Below are 27,253 nucleotides of genomic sequence, written 5' to 3'. Positions count from 1 at the left end.
ACCAGTTCAACTCAGATCTCGAATCAAAGTGGATTTATAACCAACTCAACTTTGAAAATTTATAGATAGATTAAAATCTTCACCACCGTACTATTTGAGAAAGAAGAGAGGGACAAAAACGTTGTATTCGACTATTCTTATTAATTAATTCTAATCTATAAGGCAGTGTGTATGTGTTTTTAAAAATACATAATAGGGGAAGAGTGTTTTACTAATGAAATAACCAAATTTGGCTTAAAGTGTGTTTTTTCCCACCACTTTTTGCTGTTTGAATCATAATTACCATAATTATTATCAATTAGCCTTCAATTAGTGGTGAATTAACACTTTAATAGCTTTAACATATATTAAAATTTTTAAACTTGGCTTAATCATTAGATGGTTGATTTATACGTGATTAAACCACGAGACAAATTTTTTTTTACCTATTAAGACATATCTTTAGTTATCATTTTTTTTAAAAGAGAGATTATTATGGGCCACTTTGTGAAAGATCGCTAGGATCGTAATTCTTAATTTATACCATTATATATATGATATAAATATATTATTTATAAAAAAGAACTCTTTCGAGAATAATTCATATTCAACTTTTATTGATCGGGTCTATTGTTCTTTACGATGATACCCACCTGTATTTAGTGGAGGCTCCAATATCTGGTTACTTTAATGCTTTCAATGTATTAATAATTGTAACTATGTATATGTATGTATGTACAAAACAGGGATGGACATGTAAAGGAAGTGGGAGAGAGAAAAGTTGATGTAGAAGGGTCGTTGGGCATTCTCCATTGATGTGAATCGAGAATATACAAGCGCATCGACAAACTAGCATTCAACTTACACGAATATGTATCTATTGTGGTAAGAAGTGGGTTCCATAGTTGTCTAAGATGTGTTGGATATGAACATATTGTGGAAACTAAAGCATGCATGGGGAAGAATCTTATCTTAGGATGATGAAAGATGGTGGAAAGAGAGGAGAATTAGTGTGCAGTCACTTCAGTTTTGTACGCGTACGTGTGGTTCTAGAGGGGCATATGTTGTGTAATGGGGTGGTGGTGCTTATTTGCATAATCATTGCACTCCTGCCCTTTTACCACCTTTTTAGAGGGCTTAGGGTTAGTTTGATTAAGTAAAGGAATACCAAACCCTATGCCCCTAATGCGTGTGATTTGATGATTTGATTATCCTAATAACCAATGCCACCGTGAGCACCCACCTAAAAAGAAACGAGTATTTTCATTTATCAACGACTGTCAATGTACCTACCTTATAACAACTATCGCTCGTAAGGATCTAAGTAAACTACTAATCATATTGTGGCAATCTCTACAAATAATTTGTCATTGATGTGACAGACCAATCTCTACAAATAATTTGTCATTGATGTGACAGACCCGGTAGGAACAAATCTCTAATATTATCATCTTAATATGGAAATGTAAAAGAGAGAGAAGAAAGTAACCCTACCCATGTTTGAGCTTTCAACTGTGGATTTGCTTTTGTCTTCTCTCTTTCTCTCCTTTCCTCACATGCACCTTTTTCTCTCTCTAGTCCCTTCAAGCTCAAGGCAAATAAATCAATAATTATATGAAGCAAAAAGGTTGTAATTTCAGAAACCCAATTAATTAATTATTATCAGGCTCATATTAATCATGCCAATTAATTCTATTATTCTCTGATTAAATTTGTACAAGGGCCCATTCTCAAAGTGAACACAACACGCACAGGTTGCTTAGAGAGAGAAAAAGAGCTACAACCATTACATGGGGTTCAGAGTTCTTAAGCTAAGAAATTCCATTTTGAACCAAATAAGCTTTGAAAAAGAATGGGACTAAGATCGGATTCGTTTCATGTCATAATTTATGCATAAAAGAGAATTTAAAATTTCCAAATAGATTCCTTTCAGATCATAGATCGACAATTTCGAGAGCCCCCACTAAAAAATGGCCTTGGAAATGTGATCGCGAGAGCAGACAAAATGTAAAGACAAATAGTAACGTTCCTTGCGACCAATTTGTCTCCCACCATCACCCTTACAATTCAACATATCATTGCCCACGCCTCACATCTCAAACACAAATTTACCCCAACGCAAATGTATATAATTTCAATTCATCTATACTTTTTCAGTGCAATCTCGAATGTTTGGTCTAAAATTTAGATTCTCATGGCTCCTAGAATGCATATTATTCCAATTCAAAACTCATATGATCAACAGTTACAGTGGAGTAGGGAACGTACGGACGGTCTGCTTATTATAATAGGCCAACGCAAAAGACACCAACACACACTCTAAAAAGTTATGAAGGGCACAGGCACCAGGTTGCCTTTGTCATCCACACAAGACTACTACAGTAGGAAAAAGCTATGAAAGAGTAAGGAAATCTAACCTCTTGGTTGTTGACAACTAATCACAAACAGTCCCCTGCAACTCAGAATGGATCATCCATTGCCATTGGAGGGATTCATGAGCTTTTTGCTGTTAACAAGCTGAACTTAGCATCACAGATTCATTCATTCATCCACTTCTGTCTGCCAAATAATTTACTAAAACAAAACGTTTGCATTGCATTTCTTCATTCCTGCAATTAACATTGACAATAAGACAAGTTTTTGGAGTAGACTAGAATTCAAGAGAGTAATGATATCGTGACTGGTGCCTACAATAAAATTCCAGGTGGGACACTTATCCTACCTTGGGAAAATGACCTGTGCTCTTTTTTTTTTTTTCTTTCCAACAAGTTGACAGCCATGACAAGAAATAAAATGAGATTGGGGTAAAAGAATAGAAACCAAAACAGGAGGAGCTGATTGGAAGTGCTGTTGAAGTTTTGAATGATGAACCTGTAAAGATATGTTTCTACTGAAAACATGGTGACAAACAGTACAAGGTAAATGCAGGAAAAATATAAACACAACTTTAAAACAGTTCTAAAAACTGCTCCACAAAAAGGACAGTACAGGATGCTTCTAAGCTTCTGATAAATGAGTAATGCATCAACCGTTAAAGCTAATGATTCTTTTTTTCTTTTTTTACTTTCATTTTTTCCAAGTGTTCCAAACTTCGAAGTGCCAAGATAAACATCACACAGATCCCCGAGGACATCGATTTTTGTACACATATCATATCAAGCCATTGTCAAACTGATGATGATGGAAATACTTTGCACGATGTAATCCCTAGACTCTCTAGCAAAAAGAAAAAGCAAAAAAAGCGCAGATTCAAAATAGATGAGGTATATAGGGACTCGGATGTGTAGGGTTATGCTTTTTCGTGCAAAGCATGAAGATGATCGTAAGAAAAGAAAAGAAAAGAAAAGAAAAGAAAGAAAAAAAAGAAGACAATGTGTTTTGGCAATCACAAGAAATTGAGCTGACAGTTCTATAACAAAAAATAAAGTAGAATTGAACAGGACAAAGTCTATGTATTCTGCACAAGGAACAAAGATAGAAGAATAAAGCATCTCACTCACCTCTTTTTCCTGATCATAACTGAAGTTACACGTATGGAAATGATCCAGAAACCAGTTGGTCACCTTCTCCTTTAGCAATCGGCACCTTACAAAATGAATACAATAATAATGGATTTAAATGTTCAAGACTTCACCTTTACCATTCTCTCACACAGGGCCACTTGGTAAATTGTACATAAAACTCCAAACCAACACTCTCACATTAAGAGGAAGAACAATGCTAGATGCAAATAACTTGGAATAGCTGCTGAGCATATTCCTAACGTCAAGTATTTTGTTTTTACCCATGGTGTTGCGAGTTAGCTTTGTTTTATTCATCGGTACTGCTTTGTTGCTTAAGTTTTAAGTTTATCCAACTGTGTTGCTCTGTTATATCGTACATCACCTTGATTATTATAGCTAGCATGACAAATGGATAACAGAAACAGCAGATGAAATTGATGCAAATGGAGAAAACCGCATACTACATTGAATATGAGAAGGTTATCGATTACACATATGACAAAAATATAAAACATTTATGACTACTTCAGTCCCTTGTATGATAAAGGGGGTTAGCTTCACAGTTCTCTTGCTTCCCATTTCGCTAGAAATTAGTTGTCCAATTAAGATGACCCAACTGTGGCTGCTGGAAAGCACCAACTTGTGGCCCAGGGGTGGCACCAGCCACTCCAACATTACCACCCATCCCAGGCCCCATGTGATGAGGATTTCCAATAGGGGCAGGCTGTGGAGGTGGATGGTACAATCCGGGAAATTGCATGTGTGTAGACTGCGCACCGAAGGAAGCATGCCCGGTATGAGAAGGCAAATAAGCACCATGAGGAGTTTGCCCAGGCATGCTGTAATATGAAGCCGATTGCAAACCTGGAAGATCTCTTGGGTTTTGAATCCAAATTTCAGATGTCTCAGCCTGAAACAATAAATATACTAATATTTTAAACTACTTTATATTATAATAATAAAAGGATCTGACTGGCTTGAGAGCGCCTGATATCACGATAATCCAGATAAAACAAACATGCCAGTGTCATTTGCGTAAAGGTCATCTCCCCCAGGTCACAAAGTACGCAAAAACTTTTGCTAAACAAGGCCTTTTGGTGTTTTCAATCCCATTTCCTTCCTCTCCCCCTCTAAATAAAGAGATAGCACATTACATGCACCAACAAGCCACATGAAATGATATCAAGTTCACAAGTATGCATGTAAATACTAAAACCTATAGCCAATCCGTGGTAATGATTAGTACTAACCTGTGCATTCGGAACATAAAGGTTGCCATCTTTGTACTTCATTCGAGATGAATCTTCAAGTCCATTTGCACTCCCAACTACACCAGGAGCATTCATGGCAAACCCAGCAGGATTATTGAAGTTTCCAAACCCTGCCGGACTGCCAGCCGGAATAGTCTTAAACGGCTGGATTCCATACTTCAGGTTATTTGCATTCATGTGAGTACTACCACCAGGCATCACCAGGTAACTGTTACCGTTGGACGGATGAGGATACGCTGGGCTACTAGAATAACCAGGCATGGCCAATGGTGGAACAAAAACAGGAGATAGGAACTGTCGATATGGCATGAGGTTTGCAAAATGGGAAACATGAACTTGTGGATACATCTGGGCAACAGGAGTTTGCTGCTGTTGCACCATAGGAATTGTTAATGTAGGGATGCTGCTAGTAGCATGAGAGTTAACCGCCTAGAGTCAGAGATTGAAAAGTGAGTGAACGAAACAATGCTACTTCGTGCAGTAGACTAAACTACTCCAGGAAGATGAAAACATTCATTACAACTATTTGAAGCTCAAAACATACATGGACCCAGAAGTTAATAAACACGACAGAAAACATTATGTAAACAACTAATCTTACCTCTTGAGACGGTAAGCCTTGCACCCTAACAGTTTCATCCACTGTTGGTCGAAAATAAGGTATGTCATAGCCAGTCTGTGGATCATACGCCTGCTCATAAAACCAATAAATATCAAGGAATGAAAAGGGTTTGCTTACAGAAAAACTAAGGGAATAGTAACGGCAACATTATAGTCTCTGGAACCACAAGCCTTTAAACCATTAATGCAGTAGGAATATAAAATATCTCAATTCTCAGCAGCTACATCAAAAATTAATAATCTAATGCAAACTCACCGAAAATCCAGGTAACTCAGAAGGATCTTGATGTTGTGAAGTGGGAACATATTTTGGACTTCTCTCTCGAACAATTCCAATCTCTGCATACGTATTTAGAGCCTGGGAACTAGAAGATTCTCTTTTATCTGCTGACTGAAGTTCAGTTGCTGTACCAGAATCTGGTGAATTAGACTCTGAACTGCGGACCTGATCATCCAGCAAATTGACCTGCCTGCTGCCAGAAGCATCATCAGTAGAGATCTCCGGAGCAGATATTGATTGACTGCTAAAACATTGCCAGATGGATAATATCAGTAAAAGAATAAAATTACAAGCATGAAGCGTGAATCCCATGAAAAAAAAAAATAAATAAATAAATCTTTCACAGATACTTGTCAGGTTATTTTATACTATTAATACTCAAAACTCCATGCCCCAAATCAGTTTGAAAGATATAGGAATGCTCAAAACTCCATGCCCCAAATCAGTTTGAAAGATATAGGATCTCATATAGGAATGCTCAAAACTCCATGCCCCAAATCAGTTTGAAAGATATTAATACTACACTAGGGAAACCTTTGAGTCGCGATGAATTACGTAGTGATACAATTTTAGTCAGACGGGCCTTAAAGATGGAGGAATATAAAATATATACAAACCTCGATGATGATTCTACACTCAATTCCTCTGGACCTCTAACGGCTTGCAATCCTGACAACAGACCTGTAGAAGAATCAAATTCTGCCCCAAAACTGCCGAAGACCAGTCCATATTGGTCATTATCAGGAACTCTAATATGCTCAGCTATGATAACGTTCTGGTTCTCATGAAGGTCTACTCTTGCAAGCTTGTCTTGAACATTAGCAGCTTCAGAAGGCAGCTCTCTGGACTCATCAGTAGGAGATTTGGATTTTGAGGGTGTTCCTATTACTCCAGGATTACTAGTGCTCAACTTCTGGCTGGACTTAGGTTTCCACTCCTTGTTATGCTGGGAAGCTGTATCAAAGACGATGGTAAACTCTATCCTAAAATTTGATGAAAATTCCCTAAGTAAACACACACAAATGGAAAAGAGGAGTACAGACATGCATGCTCGTCTAAGAAACACCATACAAAAAGTAAGGTAACTCAGTGTTTTTCTCCTTAAAACAAAAGTACAAAAAATTTAAAATTAAACTTTAAAAAAAGGAACACGCTACAATACCTTTCTGATGACCCATAGTTGGTTGGTGTTGCCTGCTGCTATGCTGATTATTTAACGTTGATCTGCTGCCTGCCAGGCCAGGAATCACGGATTCATTCATTTGACTAAGATGTTCGCCTTTAGAAATGGAGCCTAGTGGTTGAAATGAATCTGTAGAAGAACAATCCCTTCCAGTAACAGAATTTGTGAGAGACAGACTAGGTCCTGAAGACTGGTCTATGGAAATGTCTTTTAATTGCCTCCGAACACCTACTACCCCAACTTCACGTTTTATAGCTCCAACTGCAGCAGATGATCTAGAATCTGGGGATGGTACATGAACTGGATCTGTGGAAGAAGAATATAGACCAACAGCAGCACCATTTGACGCCAACACAGCAGAACGTTGCTCAGAATCATTCGGCTTCACTAAGTTCGTATCTGGAATAGAACTCAACATGGAAACTCCCACATCATCCCTTAACTCTTTCTGGAACATTTCAGTTGAATAACCATCTCGTTGATTGTTGGGATGTGAATCAGTTTTCCGGAAAGACACTTGTGATATCCTACCACCAGAGGGCCCCTGTGCTCCTTTTGGGTTGATACTGATGATGAATAAATAAGTAAAATTAGATGTCCAGACATTGAATTCAATTAATATTCAAATCAGATCAATGAACAGATTATTTTGAGGAAGAAGAAAGGGAAGTCAAGCCTCAAGATATTGACACAGAATAATCCACCTTAGAGAACCCAAAATAGGTTTCCAAGTCAAATGCTAAATTGAATATTCATCAGTGTAAAATGAACGTGCTTGACATGTTATTTGAAATTGAGCACATCAACACAATGCCATAAATACACAGAAGTCCAACATCTTTCAAGGCAGATAATGAACCCACGCATTACAAAATCATAGCACAGCTACTTGTTTAACATTGTTATTTGAAATTGAACACTTCTTCATGAAGGAAGAGGAGTTTTTGTAATAGCAAATCCCTTCATCAAAGATGACAAGAGAAAGGCTATAAAATAAGCCTACAAGAAATACTTCCATCCTATCCTAACCACTGAAAGCACCTTCATTCCTCTCTAACCATTGTTTACAATTTAATTTAATACCAAAACAAGGGCAGTCATGAGAAATAGATGTATATTTATAAAGGGTGAAACAAAAAATACTAAGCAAACTATAAAGTACAAAAAGGCTAAAAGAAGAAGACGAAGAAAAAGAGGAGAATAAATGATGCATACCCTGTTTTTGACACGGTTGTAGACAACTCATTGGTGGATATTGCCAAATGTGGAAGTGCAGGTTTTACTGTATTTCGATTAACTCTATTGTCTCTTACAACGCGGAACTCTTTGCTGATACCTAGATTATGTAAACTAATCATCAAGTAGTTCAATGAGCATATTAGAGCAAGAAAACCAATACAATAAGCATAATAAGTGCATGCCGATAAACCATAAATCCATTCAATTTTTTCATGTTCATCTCTGTTATGCATTATCTTTCTTCCGACTAAAATTAGGTGATGGAAAGGAGTGAAATCAAATTCTTTTGATTCTAAATGAGCAACCATAAGTGTGAACTTCATCAACAGGCTTCAAAAATAAGTTTAGAATCTGCAGCTTATAGTGCTTCAAGAAAAATAATAGGCAAAGATTAAAAAGTACCAGGCCAAGAACTTTTTGCATAGGCCCCTCTCCGGACATTACGGTCAGACAATGTATATACCTTTGTCCCTTGTCTCACATCCTCAGAATGTCTTTGCGCATCCAATGGACCTTTGTACCCCATGTTCTGAGGACACAACACGCCCACAACCTCAGTTTCTAGTTAACCATATTTCAAGGTAAACATTAAAAACTAGCAGCCATAAGAATTTTATTTTTAAAAAATGATTTCAAAGGGAATATAAAATGATATAGCTAGACACGAAATGAGCATGAGGAATACTGGAAGAAAAACTAAAACGGTCAATAACTCATAGCCTTGGTTTTTCTGTATCCGAACCGATTAGATCTATGGAATACGATCAGTCAGGAATTCAGGGCCTGTAGTATGGCAGACGGTTGCATAAAAAATTTAAAAAACATGACAGCAGTACTCTTCAGTGGACAAAACAACAAATTCTGAGAAGAGTAGAACAAATCTAGAATATTACTATTATGTCCAGAAATAAATAAATAAAAATTGCATACAGCAGAACAACCAAGATAAGTGAGTAGCTTCAAAAAAAGATGATGAAAAAAGTTGAAGAAAAAGGTAATCACGTACGTTGTAATGAAAAATGATCATTATAATTTATGGAAGAAAGAATATACATGTGGGACTTATTTTGTGCTTATTATTACTCATAATAATTTTGTATTTAAAACTACATAATTCGACATTGCCACTATACCATCTCGGCCTTTCAAAACATCAGCCATTATCAAGGAAAAGACGCAATTTGTGAAGATATAATTTAAAACATGCTGTATAACTATATCATATCTGTTACTGACAGCTGGCTGCAATTACTATAGAGAAAAAACAAATGATGTTTATGGCTAACGAAGAAACCAAACTGCGTGATCATACCTCCTTCTTCTTATCTCTTCTTCTCTTCACTTCGCGAAATGGATCTGAAAAATAACTAGTATAATGAGATAACTGAATTTATATGTGATCGAAAAATATGACAGAAAAATTACAATCCATACAAATAAAAAGGCAGAAAAACGTACAATGAAATTATATATCCTTTTATACAACATATAAATTAAGTTCAAATCAGTGGCTTATTCTGGCTGATTACAGAACATCTCTATTTACTTGTACTGCTTTCTTTTCCACTTTCTTTCAAAAATTTCGATTTTTTATACCCAATATAAGTCAGCGCAACTAGTACATATAGATCATATGCATAGTACCAGAACATTGGTGTACCGGCATGGTTGGAAAACTAATGGCAGGCATAATTCCCAAAATATGAATAGTCAGTAATTCGTTGATCATATACCCTCTCGTTGAACATGAACCCACAGTGTCTTGGTTGAATCAACGTCATTTTTATTTGTGATGACTATTTTAAATTTGCTTTTCAAACACTAGAAGCAAGTATACTTTCCAAAACAGATAATTAGCTAAAAAACGAAGTGAAGGGAAAATAGGCATACATTCTCTACACACATCCAGCAAATAAATTAGATGCTAAAGACTTTCTCAAACTCTGCATTGAGCACTTGACCAAAAAAACTGGACGATGTCACGATGCAATGGTCAATACATAGTCCAATCTGGAAAACCAACTTAACTATCAAGTATCACCACACAAAAAAGATAAATAGCCATTGAAATTTTCTCAAGTTGTATAACAAAAGACAGAATCTAGCTTACGAACATAAGATGAACTGATACGAACATGGAGGGGAAAGAATCACGTAAACTGAAAATTTCCTCCCAACTAATTGATGTCGCCAAGTGACTGCTAATTTCTCAGTGCAATCAACAAAATGATTTAAAAATTCAGGTAATTAATCAATCGTGGTAAATGAATAACATAATAACACAAAACTAGACTCGACTGTATCACCGGTAAAAAATTATCAGCTAGTTTCTGAAAATTAACGCAACTGGGCAACTTGCCACGGTGGGGTGGAAAACATCATCGTTAAATGACTTCCTAAATCATCAAAAACAAAATTTTGCATTTCCCACTGCCCCAACAGAAGGAGCGTGCGCCCATTGTCCCAGCAAAACAAAAACACCCAACGAAAGAATGTGGGTCATCTTCACGTCTTAAGAACAATGAACTTTCTTAGCGCAAGGNAAAAAAAAAAAAAAAAAAAAAAAAAAAAAAAAAAAAAAAAAAAAAAAAAAAAAAAAAAAAAAAAGCAAAGAAAATCAAGCCAAGAGTGACGAAAGAAATACCTTGGTTGAGCAACTTCTGCGCAGTTTCATTAGGATCCATATTGGTTTCCTTGAGAGTTGTGTATATATCAGCATCGGAGTGGTCGCCCACGATCTCTTTAATGGATTGGATGGTTTTCCGGACGCGAGCCGGGAGTATCTGAGTACCACCTTCGATTCTCAAGCCAGATACCATTTCCGACGGTATGGCGAAGGAGAAGCAAAGGAATAGTATGCGAAAACGAAAGGGATACTGATAATTAACGGCGAAGAAGGCTACAAATCAGACGGTAATACAGAAGAGTTGAAGAAAGAAGGAAAGTTTTGAATTAGGGTTTGCATTCGATGAAAGTCCAAGAACAGAGGACGGCTTCGGAGGGGGAGGGGTTTGGAACCAAGGGTTTTGAAAACGTTTTAACCCTCCCTCTTCAACGACGAGACATTGGGTTCGGCTTCATGAAAGTCGTTGCTTACATTTTTATTACCGTATACATCCTCCAACTTTGTCAAAATTGCAAAAAAGCCCCCTCGCCGTCAAGGATTAGGTACATTTATCTAAGATTTAAATAATAGTATAATATACATTTAATATATATTTTTTAATTCATTTCTTAATCATAAAGTTGATTTTTGCATTTTTTTCAAAAATGGAATTGAGAGTAATAAAAAATTTATAATTTAATAAACACTTTTAAAGTTGAGCGAAACCTGTAAGATGTTGATTGATAATTGTTGGAAAAGTTCCTATAATTCAACCTAAATAATTTAATAATCTTATGAAAGAAAGAAAAGGGGACAAAATTGAATCAACAATGTCCTATAATTCTATTTCTATCCCCAAACAAATTTAGTCCGCCAAAGAATCCTTAAATGCCAGCGCAGTCTACCCTTTTGCGCCCTTTCTCACACCCGAAGATCTTTATTCTTCCATAGCTTGGAGCCCGCAACTCTCTCCTTCTCTCTCTCTCTCTCTGCGGTCTCTTTCTCATCACCATCCTTGATCTCTCTATCTCTCTGCGTTCGTAGCACCACAAACAAACCCTAATTTTTACCCCAAGGAAGCAAGCAGCGTCCCTTCCTCGTCAGCACACTTCCATAAACCCTAACTGAATACACCGTCCCGGTTTTCATCCGCGGCTCCCTTTTTTTTTGCAGCTAATTTAATTGTTTCCTCGCGTCTATTCAGGTGAGGATCATGTTTTGGATGTTGTAGTTTTGATTTCGTTTCTTTTGCTTCTTTCTGCTCTGGAGCTGTTGGTATTTTCTGTTTTCTCTATTGGAGCTTCAATTTCTAGGGGATTTGGTTTCTAGTGGCTTGGCATCTTTTGGATGATTTAAGAAAACGGACGATAAAATTGGAAAGAATATTGAAGTAAATAGGTTCGAGGTTCACTTTCATGAGCTGCTTGTTGAAGTTTTTCAATTTACCGTCCGGCACTTGGTAGATTTTTAAACTTTGAATTGTTAATTTCTCCTGTTTCGGTTGCATTTTCTTGCGGAAACATGATTTGATTTGATTTGATTTTATCGTTATTTTTCATTCCTTATCCGAATAATTCTACTATTCTTGTTTTCTTTTTGTTGTGTTATCAGTAGTACTATTTTTCACGATCCTGCTGCTAGACGTCGTTTAGTTTGCTCTGTCTTCGAAATTGGTGTTTCGAAGTCGGAGAGATATTGCATGCGTGGACAGTAAACTTTACCGTAAGTTCGGTAATTTAATCGATTTCACATCCATTCACATGTTTCTCTTTTAACACGTGCTTGTTTTAGACCGCAAGATGATTGGCATTAATAAGAAAGTAGATTATAATGTTTTTTCAATGTTGATCCGTTGTCGAGTTCTTTAATTGCATCTACTTTGTTCGATTTATATTTAGTCAATATTTCGTATGTGATATCATCTTCCTCAAAACTTATACTGACTTTTAATAGATAGCGCAACTTAATGTCATAATTACGTAAATAACAATTGTTTTGTTATTTCCACTAACATAGTACGTAATGGTTAGGTTATAAAACTCACGTTTTTTAGTAAGACAAGGGTTTTCACTGATTATACGTAAAAAAGAAAAAAAAAAAGGAACAATAGAAAACTTCTTCGCGACTACAACTTACATCTTTTTTTTTTTTTGGTACACCGAGGACATGTCGCAAATTTAAGTCAGTCCCTGAATTTCCTTCAATTCCATAAGAATTCTACTATTTTTCTAGAGACCAGATGATTTTTGTCTGCCCCTTCTCAATATGGCACTAGAAAATCATAGTGGTGCTGGTAGTTTGTTTCAATAATTTCTAAGGGCTAATGATCTTCCAGAATATTCTGCGTGTTACTTATGCATAGGAAGCATGATATTAATTCAAACACATTAATGATTTTGGCAGAAAAATGACCCCCTAAATTTTGTCCTTCACTCAATAGGTTCTGGATTGCTACTGATATGAATCTACAACAATCCATACATTCCAAGCTTTCTGCTAATGGTTTTGGACGTCGTAGAGGCGATAGGGATGTAGCAGCTAAGTTTGTGAATAAATTTCAGCCAGGAAAGTCGAATCCCAGCCGATTAACTAATGCAAGTGAGTTTCATTTACAAGTTCATTTATTTATTTATTTATTTTTAAGAAAATGTGTTCTACTTGATATTCCTCTCTCTAATATTTGTTTATACAGGAGCACTGGCTGGCAGCAAAGACGAAAGTTTTGGGAGTTCCTCTGGTGATAGATTAGTGTATTTAACAACATGTTTTGTTGGGCAACATGTAGACGTTCAGGTTAAAAATGGATCTATGTACAGTGGAATATTCCATTCAACCAATGCTGAAAAAGATTTTGGTATGTTCTCAACCAATGCATTTGACGAGCAGCTTTGTAACCATTTTTTTATCATCATCTGTAATTTTATGGTTTGGTGCCTCCAGCAGTGTTTATTTGAACCTTATTTTCAGGAATTATATTAAAAATGGCACACTTGACAAAGGATACTTCTTCTGGGGGGCAGAAACCCATTGGAGACTCTTTGATTCAGGCACCTTCCAGGACTTTGGTAATACCAGCTAAAGAACTGGTGCAAGTTATAGCCAAGGTTCAGCTTTTGCAAGAGTCTTAATCTTTTGTTCCACTTTTGTGATAATATCATGCGGTTGTGTGATTTCTTTTATAGTACATCGATGGAATATTATGTTAATAACTGATGACCATGAAAATTGACTATTAATGTGTGGTTTCTCATATCCATTTTTTTTTTCTCTGTCTTCAATAATCTGAACATTATGCAAAACAATTGATTCCAGGATGTGACTGTTACAAAGGATGGACTGTCAAATGAAGTTCATAATGAAAATCAGGAACTTTTGATAGACTCTTTTATTTCACATTCTTGTCACGTTGAAGCAGAAAGAGAATTGAAACCATGGATACCTGATGATGACAGCCCTCAATTTCCTGAACTGGATAGCATCTTTGACTGTCCATGGAATAGGTTATTATGCACTTCCCTGAGACCTTGTTTACTTATCTTTTCTTTTGGAAATTATCTATTCTTGTGGAGTTCCCCTGTAATGTGATTGCAACCCATTCATTCCCCGCATTTACTTATTTTTCTATCAAGTCGATTTACTTTTGCTCATTTAGGCCCAAACTGGAACCATGCTAGTCATTTTATTTCATAACTACGTCCAAATTACATAAATACACAGCATTGTTTATTCCTGAAGTTGGGATATTTTATATTCTATGTGTTGGGGAATTTTAATCCCAATGGTACCCCTGTAGTGTAAGAGATTATAGACTCAGATTCTATGTTGTGCTTCTTTTGCACAGCTCATTTTAGGATTCCTGAGACCTTGAGTTTTTTTCTTCCTTACATGGTTCTTGCTCCACTTTTGCAAACAAACGTTGAGAGCTAAAGTGCACTTCAGCTTTATCATTTTCTTGATTCGTTGGTGGTGTGGGAAGATTAATTTCAATGATCTCATTCTGGAAGCAAGTTTCCTCCTGCCTTATTTGTGTAATGTTGTGTGGAAGGATCTTGATCATGGCTCTGCCATTGTCCCTTCATATCTTTTAGCTGAGGCCCATATTTATCATTAAGATCAAATTTCCTTTTGGGTTAGTGGGCTTTTGCCATTTATTTGGCATATGGTTGAAGAGAGTTGGCTTATCTCTTGGATTGTGCCCCTGGTATGATGACTACATGGAATTGAGCTCGGTGCATAGTTTTTTAGGGCTTCATTTTGGGAATTTTCCGAATTTTCACTTTCTAGCAAGCGAGGGTACGCTGGTATATCTTTCTAGTGATTTTTTTTTTTTTTTTTGTTAGATAATTTATGTAGTCTCCCACTCTTTCATGTAAATTATTTCTTTATGAACTACTTCGTCCTTTCCATTTTTNAAAAAAAAAAAAAAAAAAAAAAAAAAGGTAGAACTTGTGAAGTGTTATTATTAGTGTTGAATGGTGTTGTGTCATTTTCTTTTTATATCCATCATCAAGGAATTGATCTAGTACAATAATTTTGTGAACGTTTGGACCTATCAGCTACAGCTTGTTCGTCTACGTATCTTTAAAACAAATATTTTTTCACAAAACAATGTCATTATTGGCAGAAAAAAAAAATAGTATGACAAAGTTGGATGCAAAAATTAAATGCATTTTATGGGCTTGAGTTTAAGGCATATTTATCTTCATGAATTTCTATATTTTTTAATTTTAAGCTTTTGATGATGGATGGGTGTCTATAGCTCGTGTCTGAGGTTTATTTTGTTTATTTATGTGATTGTTCTCATTGGTTACTTAGAATTTGGCAATGAATCTCCAAGGGTATAATTGCAGGTAATCTTATATTCTTACAGGGGTGTCTTATTAGGTATGGAACGTCAGTTCCTGAAGCAGTTAATATAACTTTTGTATATGTTTCTTGTAAGGTTTTTACATTACTTTTGTTTCATTCTTATATATAATTTTAAATGTGCTTCATGCTGTTGCTTGTTTTAGAAGTTGGGATCAGTTTGAAGCTAATGAAAAACTTTTTGGAGTCAAAAGCACTTTTGATGAAGAACTTTATACCACAAGGCTTGAGAGGGGCCCTCAAACAAGAGAGTTGGAAAAGGAAGCTTCAAGGATAGCTAGAGAAATAGAGGGTGAGGACACTGAAGATCTTCATTTAGCAGAGGTAAGGTAGTTTTTGACATCTGATTGCATTTCTCGGGCATAGAATTTGAGTAAACTTTTCTGGAACTCAATATTTTGCCTTCTATTGTGTTTAAACAGGAAAGAGGCATTGACCTCCACGATAAGTTTGATATTGATGAGGAAACTAGATTCTCTTCTGTTGTTCGTGGGAAGGTGGCTGATGATAGTGGATATGATGAAAATGAAGAAATATCATTCAATTCACGTAATATGGAAACCTTTGGGGGGTCTTCTGGCTCTGACATTATGTTTGCAGGCACATTCTCTGGAAAATGCAGTGATGTAGCTTCTGTCTCAGGCTCTTCATCATTGGTATTTCTTCAATTAGCTTTTATTATAATCTCCTTGTGATTTCAATTCTTCAGTATCTTGATCAGATATCTTTTGGAAAATAGTGGTGGCTGTTTTAATCTGTTAACCTAGTCTGTTTTACATTTTTCTGGAACATGTATCCATACCTCCAATGGATAATCATTCCAAAAATCTGTGTTTGAATGCATGAAGATTAACTTTTAATGATCCACGGCTCAATTTTTTTTTTTTTTCTATTCTCAAATATATGAAGGAAAATATTACAATAGTTAACGACCTGACTTGAACAGGATCTGTTTTATAGGTTGTATAAATGTGTCCTTGAGTTCTGAACATATTACAATATTTATACTCTTCCCTATGGAAATCATGTCATCTCATATCTTCAAGCCTAAGCATCTTATTATTACTATTTAGGCTTATCTGACCAGTTTTTTTTTTTTTTTTTTTTTTTTTTTTTTTTTAAAAAAAAACTGGATGAAGGCTTGGAATATCTTGATATATAATTTTACCTAGCTCAAGTTATTAGTTTTTATTTTTTTTAAAAAGTAAATATATAATAATGACAGCATAAACACTTCAAATTCCAAGAACTCATTCCGTTATCTGGACAATTTAGGTTTACTATAACTTCGCCCTTACATAACGTTCTGTATTTCTATGATTAGTAAAACTCAAAATTTGATAAGTTGTCGAAGTTGGTGTTGTGGATAGTTTGTTTGGTTATTTATCCTGCTTGGTTTATATTCTGCTGTAAACAGTTAACTTGAAAATAGATTTTCTTGTAGATGTTTTATAATCTTTTCTTGTCTCTAGAGATGAATGAAGGCTAACTTGTCCTGGTTTGCAGAATCAAGCACAACCCTTTCAGACAAATATTGGTGTAGATCTATCCAGATCTACTCCCATTAATCATGCCAGACAGCTGGCATCTGAAACATCGTGCAAAAGTTGGCCTACTTTGGAAATTGAAAGCAGGTTTTTACTTTTACAATACTACAGTATTTTTAGGAGGAAAATGGATTTACCGTCTCAGTATTGAATGATACTTTTAGACGCCATGATTCATGATTGTGGTTGAATTTCTGGTTTGAACATCTGAAATATAGGATCCAAGACAAACATTATGGGGAGAATGATGCAGAGGAGTCTGTGGAAAAGGACAGGGTAAGGTTTTAAAATAGCATTTGTAGAATCTCTGCTTTGCTGCTTGTTGTATAGTTTTTTAGGATTTACTGGTTCCATTTTTCTATTATTGCAGCAGGCAGCTAATGACTCTCAATTTGCAAAATGTGACGGTGAGCCATTTTCTGTATAATTCCTAGCTTATACCTTATTAGAATGCTGTTATTATTTTGATTTGACGAGTTAAAGTGACATGTATCACATGCTATTAGCTGGCCATAGTCAATCTGTCTAGAAAAGAATTGTATTTTCCATTTCCATTTTTTTTTCTGGGTAATTTTCTCTTGCTGGTCTATGCGTTGCATTGTTTATCGCATTTAACATGCGGAATGTTCCCTAAATTTACCAAGAAGTTTGACTTTTTTCGACTTGTTAATACTTGCCGCTAATTGCAATATGGTGATGGAAACAATAGATTTGCAGTCATTAAAGAAAGATGGACCTGATGAAGGGATATTGTCTGATGTTGCCTTGCGTGCTCCATCTTGTGCTTCATCAAAGCATAATGAGAAGCTAAATCCTCCTGCACTATCTGATGATCCAGAATCTGGAAAATCTCGTGGAGAAGTTCAAGTGTTGAACCCTACTGGACGACCTGGTAGTTCCAGATCACTGAATTCTGATGGTGCTGCTGGTACTTCCAGTGGTCCTGTGTTATCTCCTAGCTCATCAATAGGATCACTATCCTCTGAAAAGTCAACCCTTAATCCTCATGCTAAGGNTTTTTTTTTTTTTTTTTTTTTTTTTTTTTTTTTTTTTTTGCTGGGTTTGTCGAGCAAGTCGAAGACAATAGGCTTATAACCATGACAACCATGAAGTTTTATAGTTCGTCGCAGCTAAAAACTTATATGTTCGGCTCTTCTTTTATGTTTTGCCTACTATTGTGAATAGGAATTCAAATTCAATCCTAATGCAAAGAGTTTCACCCCATCTCAAGCACCTGTTAGGCCACCTTCACCAGCACCTGATGGTTCCTTCTACTACCAGAGCAACATGCCTGCAGTACCTATGCATGGGATGCCTTATGGTGTTGGTGTAAGTACATATATATATTGTCTTCTTCTGTTGTTTCTCTTGAAAAATTAGCATACATTAAATATAATTGTATTTGCATTTATATGAATGCCTTTTTCTTAGCTGTTGATCTGTCATATCTGCTGGAATCTGCTACTTCGTCTAGATCTTATGGATCTTGACCTTTTCCGATGGTGTGAAGATTTATGATTGATGCACTTCTTCTGTAATAGTTCCCAACTTTTCATGGTTTTGCAGATTGGACCTTCATTTGCAGGTCATCAGCCTGTTGTATTTAACCCAATGGTTGCGCCAATGCAGTCACCACATGCATATGTACAGCCAAATGGACCTCAGGTATGGTTACTGAAATATGAAGTTATTACTTTCTTAATCTCTTTTTTTCAAAGGCAAAGTTGCTGTACATTACAATTTTTGTTCTTTTGAATGCAGTATGCACAACCCATGCTTCTTGGCCACCCCAGGCCTGCCATGTACATGCTGGGCTACCAACCTGTAAGGGTCCATTGATTGTCTTGATACCTTTTGGTTTTATTGTTGCCTTTTAGATTTTGCTTCTAGATCTTTTGGTTTTATTTCTGCCTTTTAGAACATGAGGTAAAATACACTTTTGGTCGCAAGACTTGAACTTGGATTTACAAACCTATCCCTTCTGGTCTTTTTGATTGGAATTGAGTTTCTACTTGGTCATTTGAGGCTTCAAAAGTGACATTATGGGTGTTGGATGTTTGAATTTGATTTATAATTATTCCTTCAGATTTGAAATTGGTTTCTAAGTGATCCTTGGTAGAGTTGATGTTAGTTGAGCTAATGAACCGATGATGTGGGAGTTAAACGTGGATTGATGGTATGCGTTTCTTAAATAAGTTACTTGGGCATCAAATAAAAACCAATTTCAAACTTAAGGAACAAATTAAAAATCAAATTTGAAAACTGGAGATCAAATGTGTCACAAGTTCAAGACCAAATAGAAACTCAACTCAAATCTCAAGGACCAAAAGTGTTGAGTGTTGTGTTTATATCTCGTTCCCATTCATCCTGCTGGCCTTATACAGATTATGAGGATTTTTTTTCTATTTGTACCAACAGGAAATGCCATACAAGGGGCGCGAGTATTAAACAGTCCCTCGGATGCTGCTATGCAGTTTTACTGCTTTGTATTGGATTCTTCTAAGCTCTTCGGACGCATTGCTTTGAACTGAACTGACAAGGAAAATGATTGGAAATATAGACACAATGTTGGGAGGGGAGGGGAGGGCAGGGGAGGGGAAGGGGGTGTCGCTCGCTTGGTATGGGGAGGAGTTAATTTCTTTTAGTTGAATCACTTTTTTCCTCATCCCATGAATTTGATTTAGTAGATTTAAAAAAAATTAAAAAATTAAAATAGCCACCAAACACATCACATTGTTTCTGTTCTTTTATTTATCAATCAACAGTTAGATGTTTGGGGGTTTTGTTTGTTTATCTATCTTCCGAGTCTACAACATTTTGCATTATATCTTCTTTGTGTTCAGCATACAACTGATAATAGTTGAAATATCTTAATCCTAACTTTTAGGTGTGCTATAAAAAGCTTTCGCCGGGGCAGACCAGGCCATGTATTACATTGAAATGCAAACTTTGTTATTTCGTTCCCTTGTTTAGGCATTTTAATTTTACCTTGGATTTGTTACTTACATTTATCCAATTGCTTGTAGAGTTAGTGTTGTCAAATGGGGTTGGTTAAGCATCATCTGGCGTACAACATTGGAGTATTGTGGGATGAGCTTTGTAATTTCCTAGCTTTTTCCTTTAACTTTGATGATGATCTTGTTTAAAACCTTTTGAAACTTTGATTGTTGTTTCTAAGATGAGATCTTCATTATGTTTGGTTAGTATAACAATGTCGAGACAAAGTTATTTTGAGAATTACGTTGATGGTATGAAAAGAAGCATTATGCATTCGGGCTGTTGGTGGTCTTCAGTTTTCATATTTGAGACAGAATTTGAATATGAAAATGTTTGGAAAAACACATCAACATTGATGAGTAAGATTTGATGAAAGAACTCAAAATAGATAGAAATTAAAATGCATGAATCTTGTTAAGGAAATTGTGAGACTCATTTATTTTTTTTTTTTTTTTTTTTTTTTTCCCAAAGCCCTCCTCCATTGTCTTGAATCTTCTTGAGCTGGAAGCTATAGGAGCAATGATAATGATCTTATTACCAAGGATTAATCGGCATAATATTAGTATACTAGTGATACATGAGATGAAATATAAAGAAAATTAAGAAAAGATAACTACATAGACATGAAAAATTAAGATTTTGCATATTTAGCCACTAAATTTATAAATATGACTCTTTAATTTTTCCATTTTAATTTTTTGTCGATTTAGAAAATAAACCGAATCGAAGATTTCAGAGAGAGCCGAACCTTGACCGGACCAGCACTTTTTAAAAACCAAAAGTGGAAGAAGAATCCTCTTCTGATCATCTTTAGGGTTTATTCAGCTCGTTCATTTGGTAATGGCGTCCACACTTCTGGTTCGGACGGGAAATTCCTTGATCAATCGGTTGCGATTGAATTCCGCGCATCAGACTAGCAGGATTTGGTGTCCCCAAACTTTGTCTCATGGCCACGGCGCTGAAGTCACTCCGATGCTTTTTCCTTCACTCTCTAAGCATCAGACTGCTCAGCATTTGCAGCAGAATGATACCGAATCGGTGAGGAAGCTCGAATCTGAAGGCATCTTCTTCCCATTTGGTCTTCCTTCGCTCCGGTTCTTCTTACCCGACGGTATGCTGTTTTTGCCTGTTCCGCTTGAACTGATCTTTAGAGTTAATTCGTAGTGTATGCTGTTGTTTCCTTCTTTTTGGGGTTTTGAATGGGAGGATTAGCGCCATTCATTCTATCTAGAGGGCCTCCTCCATACTGTTGGGCTCCGAGTGATGTGTTTTTGTGCAATATAATTTAGAGAGTTTGGACCATGTACCACCTTGGAAACTTAACTTTGCCACCTTCATTTGGGGCTTTTTTCTGGAGAACTTCAGCGTTTCCTCGGCTAATAATAGTTGTTGTCATTCAATGGTTGAGGAGGTGTTGGCTTCATCTCCTTTACAGAACAAAGTGAGAAGCTTTGTGGGAAATGGCCTTTCTAGCTATTTTGTAGAAGCTCATCTAACCTGAGAGCAATCAAAGGCTCTTTATCCACACCTTGTTCTTAAGGTGTGTTTTATGGCAGGAGTTCAATGATAGGATTAGGTAGTAGGGGAATATGGTAATTAGGAGGTTGGTTCACTGGGTGTTTCTTTGGGGGATCTGGCAACAAGAGAGGGCAGGCAATACTGTGACTATTTAAGCTTGAGTTTCAGCCTTCGTGAAAGAAATTTCCTTTAGCATTCTCAATGTTGTGCCCTGCAAGTTGAGCATCTTGAATAATGGAAAACTCGTTTTAAGTAGTTAGTGAATATTTTGACCTTTCTGTCCGAGTTATGATTCATGGTTATAGATAGCAATTTTCATGGCTCAGATGATANTTTTTTTTTTTTTTTTTTTTTTTTTTTTTTTTGTTTGCGCAGGAGATAATTCTTCCACTCAAGAACCAATGATCTTATTTCCTAAAAGGACTTTTCAACCTAGCACCATCAGGCGGAAGAGGAATCATGGATTTTTTGCCCGGTATCTCCCCATTGCCTTTTCTGTATCTATATTCTTTTTAAATATATATATATATATATATATATATATATATATAGTGTTTTCACAAGGGAGAATTCACAATCTGCAAATACTGTTATACTTTGGTTAAACATGCTCGGTAGAGCTTGATGGTTAAGTTGGTAGTTGTTATAAATAGGAATCTTAGAACACGGTCGGGAATAACTTTGAATTGGTCAAAATCTCTTTTGTTTCATTCAAAATCACTTTGAAACATGTGTTTAGCCATTCCTAAACTTAGGTTGCCTTAATCAGCTAACTTTCACTGTCCTTGCCCATGAACAATGGCTCACTTTGAGGATGGGCATGTTTGGGAGTAATTTTGAAATGGTTAAAATCTCATGTCGTATTCAAAATCACTGTGAAACATGATTTTAGTTATTAAAAATCGTGAAAATTGAAATCACTCTCAATCATGTCCTTGTCCATTCCTGAAATTAGATGGGGGTGGGCTTAATCAGCTAAATTTCACCGTTCTTGCCTCTGAACCATGGCTCGCAGGCAATTTAATAGCATCATATGTTGTCCAGCTTCCTTAATACTTGACTACCCTATCTGAGTTGATTTGTGGCCTTAGGGGAAAAAAAGTACCAGCCTACGTAAATTAGTTTGGTTGGCAAGACTAGCTGAGAAGGAAAAGGTAACAAATCATTCCGAAATGTGCATTAAAAGACCATTTTTTTTCTTCTCTGAGCAGCAAAGCAACCAAGGGTGGGCGTAAAGTGATTGCTCGGAGGATTGCGAAGGGGCGATCAAGAATAACAGCATAATATGCGTCTCAAAGTCAGGTGTATTTGAATTAGCCTGCCAACATCAACCTCTATCTTTTGTAGGTTATGCTACTTTTTTCTATTAACTTCAGACAAGCTACTCACAGTCTGTATAAACCTCTCTGTTTTTATGATTATCGTGCATTAAACCAGTTTCACTTGCTTTTATATTTAATTTTCTTTCATTGCTTGGCTATGAAACATAGTATTTGATTTAACTCATTTTAAGACTCAAATCATTAAGGTCTCATTCAATAATGATTTTCTTTTTAGTAATTCTAGAAAATTATAGATAGGAGGGTGCAAGTACAAGACGATTTTCTTTGTTTTGCATGTCACCTCTGTTCGTTCATCAAAAGTCAACATATATAAGAAATCAAGAAAAAAAAAATTGAAATGAATTAAATATTTATAACTAAAAACTACAAGTTATTCATCATGGCTGCCCTCTAAAACTATGAAATGAATTCTCCTCTTCTACCTGCAACAGAATACACCTCCTTGAATAATCTCATGAACTCGACACAACTAGTATTGTGACGTTCGAGGACTCGAGAGCACCATGCAAGCAAGCCTAGGGGACATATGGATTCTAGGGCTAGGCCTTGGTGATGGAATTGGCAAATTGGAGTTGAATGCCTGTTGAACAGAGGTGATTCTTGGCGAGAGATTCAGCTTTTCCAATGCCTGAAATTGAAGCTTTGTTGGATATTCTCTTACGCAGCCTATTCGAGGACCGGCGCCGGTGGTCCACTTGCTTCTTCGTTGAACCACATTGCAGTGCCTTTCCATTTCCGCCGCTTCTCCCGCCGGCGCTGCAGCTTTCTCGGTGGTGGCACCGCCCCCTGCCACTTCCTTCTCCTCCTCTGTGGTTTCATCGGTTTCTCCCTTCTCTTTGTTATTGGGTGGCACATCCTCGTCTGTTGCACATCTCTGCATTGTCCCAAAACTAAATTAGTGTTTTTTTTCAAACAAATTCATATATTATACCAATAATTTAACCTTAAAAAACAAAGTTTATACCTTAACGTTTGTTAGATCAACATTGTTGTCCTTCAAGAACTCAGTGAACTCAATGAAATTTTCTTCCGTGGGATGATAATGGCCACTATAAGGCCATATAGCCTGAAACAAAAAAAATCAAATTTCCAAAACCCATTAATTAAAAAAAAAAATTATTATAATATATGATATATGCATTTAAATAAATATATAAATTACCCTGAGAATGCCACTGTCAGCTACCAATCTTCCAGAAGCCGTGGTGACTGCTCCAGCAAGAAAGCTGGAGTGTTGAAAATGGCCTTTAACTTTCTTCCCCACATACAGATTTCTTGAAGCACTAAGAACAAATATCCATTTGGAGTCATTCACTGTATTTACGAAATTGCCACTTTGTTTGTATACAAGCTTCCCTTCCTTCACTATCACCTCGTAAGCCTCCCTTTGATTCTACGCCACCCAAAACAAGTAACCCGAGTTTATATTAAAATATTATATTTTAATTCGAGGTTTGCTGATCGAAACTCAACTTATTAAAAAAATTAATAATTAATAATTGTCATACTTACGGGTCCTAGATATTGAATACACTGTCGTTGGAGAATGGTTCTAGAACATTTTTCGAGACTCAACTCTTTTCCATCTCCAATGTCCAACCTTTATTTAAAATAGAAGAAATGATAATTAGTAAAATGCATGTATTTAATCCAAATTACATAATTGTTTATTATTACTTACCAATAAAAGAAAGGCTGCGAGCTTTGACTTTGGAACCAAACATTATAGTACATGTGGAGATTGTGGCCGTAGCGATGACGTGGATCGATCTGTTTCATTTGAACGGACAAGATTTATTAAATTCATTTTTCTTCTCTATTTAAAAATATAATGGCGACTGGTAACGTTCAAGTTTTGCTGTATAATTAAATTATTCCATTTATTATATTAAAATAATTAGGAATTTAAAATTAATAACAGATAAAAGACTTTCCAATAATTATGGAAGCTTTCAGGAGACTTACAGCTTCAAGCCAATGTCTCAATGCCAATTTCTGAGCTTTCTCATTCTTTGATAACCCTTTACCCACCTGCCATCAAACAAGTATATAGTTGTTCAGATACCATTTCAACGTTAAATTAGGTTAAATTATATTTCATTTCGATCCTAATTTAATTAGATAAATAGATAATTTTTTAAATTTTAATGGATCAATAGGTTTGAATATAGCCTGAGTTGACGGCTATACATTGTTGATGACAGATAATAATTGACTTATTACAAAAAGTCAACGTAAAGTTAAAGAAAAATGAAAAATCAAAGGCCATTCAAATTATTCACCTAAAAAATATAAAACCCATAACCAAAAACAGATCTTTAGTTCAAGAAAAGTGTGTAAAAGGGAAAGATATGAATGTATGTGAAGAACAGAGGTGGTCCAAAATTTGACAGAAGAAAAAATCAACATCAAATGTATAAAATAAAATGAAGTACCTTTGCAGCTCTTGCTCCGGCCCTTGACCATTTCGACACGGCCGTTTCCGCCTTGTCGGAGTCAAAAAACGACACTGAACTCCGCCGTAGAGCGGCGAAATCCAACGCCTTCCACCTGAAAACCCCATCAAAAGATAAAAATTATCATTCATTTNTTTTTTTTTTTTTTTTTTTTTTTTTTTTGTTTTTTTTTTTTTTTTTTTTTTTTTTTTGTGGGGTTTGTTTTATTACCATAATTCTTCAACGACAACAGCGCAATCGGCGAGATTCCGTCTCGTTCGGTAACTTTTGTAAACCTTCTGCAATTTGACGGCGGCTGCATCAAACTGATGTCCGTCTGGCGCCGGAGACACCACCACGGAGTTCCTCGTTTTAGGGAGCGGAATTCCAGGCGGGTGGCCGGAATCCAAATTCCTAGTTGGCTGCAGCTTCAAATTGCCGGCATTCTTCTCCGACCGAAACCCCCTGTTAGCCTTCTTCGTCTCCGGCGACGACACCGCTTCCCCCGACGACTTCTCTATCACCGCACACATTTTCTGGCAGAAATGTACGCAGAAGCAGAACCCACCTGAAAGAGGAATCCAAGAAATTGGTTTTGCTGTCTGGTTTGTTTTATGTATGTTCTTAGAATCACAAAGTTGTCGGTTTATATATATACATACACACATATATATATATATATAGAGAGAGAGAGAGAGAATTGAATTTGAATGAAGGTTGGGTGTGTGGAAGAAGCAGGGGAATAAACAAAGGAATGGTTTGAATGGGAAAAAGAAAGTTGAATAAATAAATGACATTTTGAAGGAACACGAGGCCGAGACACTCTCATTTATATTTCACTTTCCAACTTTATATCTCTTTTTTTCCCTTTTTGTTGAATCTCAGAATTCCTATTGTTTGTTACGCATATCAATTTTTTCACATCATTTCCAACCAATTTAATTAACAAAGTCCCACGTCACATCCGCTAATTTAGAGAATGATCGTTCATTTATAGATAAAGAATACTATCTCCATTAATATTAGGTCTTTTCAAAAACCTAAAAACCAATTTCAAGTGACCAAATATTTCTATCTCAAAATTGTTCTTTTTTTAAGATACCAATTTTCATAATAATAAAATAGGAAGAAAACTTGTGTCCGTGTTTCATACTATAATTCATGCATGTAATAATATATATTTCTATATTTCTTTTTTCCTTATTATATATTATTAAGAAAATGAATATTTAAAAAAGGTGAGGAGATTGTTTGAACAGCTTAGTCCAAGTTCTCCTTTTATTATTTCATTTCATAATATTGGCTTCACGTTGCTTCCCGGTCAATCTCATCATCACCGTCCATGTACCACCGTACACCAATAAATATTTATGACGTCATTTCTACCTCATTCTCTTTTATCTTCTTCATAATATCATTTACATTTACTATATAGTATATATTACTCAAAAAAGGGATTAAATTTATTTTTAAGAAAAAAATTAATTTTAAATACATACCGTTGCTAGGAACGATAAACCCGTCCAATTGACACAACCTAGTTAGTTGAGTTATGTCTCTTGTCAATTCCTCAATCGAGTCAAACTTTCTATTCCTTTCTAACTAGTCACTTTGCCTCGTTTTAGAGCCCAGTGGATAATAATAAATACAAAAACAAAAATACACCTGCTTCCTCGCTTCTTTTTCCATCTTTCTATGGTTATATCTACTTTTACCTTCTTCTGAATATATATTTCAAAAGGAATTAAATATGGACAAATTCATTCTTGATCTATGAATATGAAAAATCTACCCATTATTAGACTGAAGACCTCTATGATATACAAGTGAATGTTAGAAATACCTTGACAGCAAAAGGAACAGAAT

At 35.9% G+C, this 27,253-nt stretch overlaps 4 protein-coding genes across 11 annotated transcripts; 2 read left to right on the top strand and 2 right to left on the bottom strand.

Moving 5' to 3' along the window:
- Positions 1 to 3,916: 3,916 nt before the first annotated feature.
- Positions 3,917 to 11,143, bottom strand: LOC111788585. 3 transcript variants are annotated; one of them, XM_023668968.1, is made up of 10 exons: positions 10,721 to 11,143; positions 9,389 to 9,432; positions 8,479 to 8,605; positions 8,053 to 8,173; positions 6,817 to 7,403; positions 6,272 to 6,608; positions 5,631 to 5,898; positions 5,355 to 5,444; positions 4,733 to 5,182; positions 3,917 to 4,392 (listed from the first exon to the last, which is right to left on the bottom strand). In XM_023668968.1, the coding sequence occupies exons 1-10, from the start codon at positions 10,893 to 10,895 to the stop codon at positions 4,066 to 4,068; spliced, it is 2,526 nt and encodes an 841-aa protein (XP_023524736.1). In that variant the 5' UTR covers positions 10,896 to 11,143; the 3' UTR covers positions 3,917 to 4,065. The 3 variants fall into 3 exon arrangements, with proteins under 3 accessions (XP_023524736.1, XP_023524737.1, XP_023524738.1); XM_023668969.1 differs by having other exon boundaries at positions 5,631 to 5,895; XM_023668970.1 differs by having other exon boundaries at positions 5,631 to 5,844.
- Positions 11,144 to 11,553: 410 nt separating this feature from the next.
- LOC111788557 (polyadenylate-binding protein-interacting protein 3-like) lies at positions 11,554 to 20,058 on the top strand. 6 transcript variants are annotated; one of them, XM_023668921.1, is made up of 16 exons: positions 11,554 to 11,885; positions 12,293 to 12,403; positions 13,122 to 13,279; positions 13,374 to 13,535; positions 13,649 to 13,785; positions 13,994 to 14,181; positions 15,694 to 15,871; positions 15,970 to 16,203; positions 17,054 to 17,181; positions 17,313 to 17,370; positions 17,465 to 17,501; positions 17,804 to 18,106; positions 18,278 to 18,423; positions 18,661 to 18,759; positions 18,856 to 18,918; positions 19,513 to 20,058. In XM_023668921.1, the coding sequence occupies exons 3-16, from the start codon at positions 13,141 to 13,143 to the stop codon at positions 19,540 to 19,542; spliced, it is 1,902 nt and encodes a 633-aa protein (XP_023524689.1). In that variant the 5' UTR covers positions 11,554 to 11,885; positions 12,293 to 12,403; positions 13,122 to 13,140; the 3' UTR covers positions 19,543 to 20,058. The 6 variants fall into 6 exon arrangements, with proteins under 6 accessions (XP_023524689.1, XP_023524690.1, XP_023524692.1 ...); XM_023668922.1 differs by having other exon boundaries at positions 12,293 to 12,412; XM_023668924.1 differs by lacking the exon at positions 12,293 to 12,403 and having other exon boundaries at positions 13,649 to 13,746.
- Positions 20,059 to 20,847: 789 nt separating this feature from the next.
- LOC111787851 lies at positions 20,848 to 23,061 on the top strand. The gene is made up of 3 exons (XM_023667919.1): positions 20,848 to 21,202; positions 21,985 to 22,084; positions 22,821 to 23,061. The coding sequence occupies exons 1-3, from the start codon at positions 20,932 to 20,934 to the stop codon at positions 22,891 to 22,893; spliced, it is 444 nt and encodes a 147-aa protein (XP_023523687.1). The 5' UTR covers positions 20,848 to 20,931; the 3' UTR covers positions 22,894 to 23,061.
- Positions 23,062 to 23,154: 93 nt separating this feature from the next.
- LOC111788512 (IQ domain-containing protein IQM4-like) lies at positions 23,155 to 25,920 on the bottom strand. Its single transcript, XM_023668847.1, has 8 exons — positions 25,619 to 25,920; positions 25,388 to 25,502; positions 24,918 to 24,983; positions 24,634 to 24,722; positions 24,465 to 24,552; positions 24,115 to 24,345; positions 23,917 to 24,018; positions 23,155 to 23,826 (listed from the first exon to the last, which is right to left on the bottom strand). Exons 1-8 carry the CDS (start codon positions 25,918 to 25,920, stop codon positions 23,422 to 23,424), a joined length of 1,398 nt encoding a protein of 465 aa, XP_023524615.1. The 3' UTR covers positions 23,155 to 23,421.
- Between the last annotated feature and the right edge of the window lie 1,333 nt (positions 25,921 to 27,253).

Source organism: Cucurbita pepo, chromosome LG02 (assembly GCF_002806865.2).
Source record: "Cucurbita pepo subsp. pepo cultivar mu-cu-16 chromosome LG02, ASM280686v2, whole genome shotgun sequence".
In the NCBI taxonomy this organism is placed as follows: Eukaryota; Viridiplantae; Streptophyta; class Magnoliopsida; order Cucurbitales; family Cucurbitaceae; genus Cucurbita; species Cucurbita pepo.
This window is presented reverse-complemented; position numbering and strand designations above follow the sequence as displayed.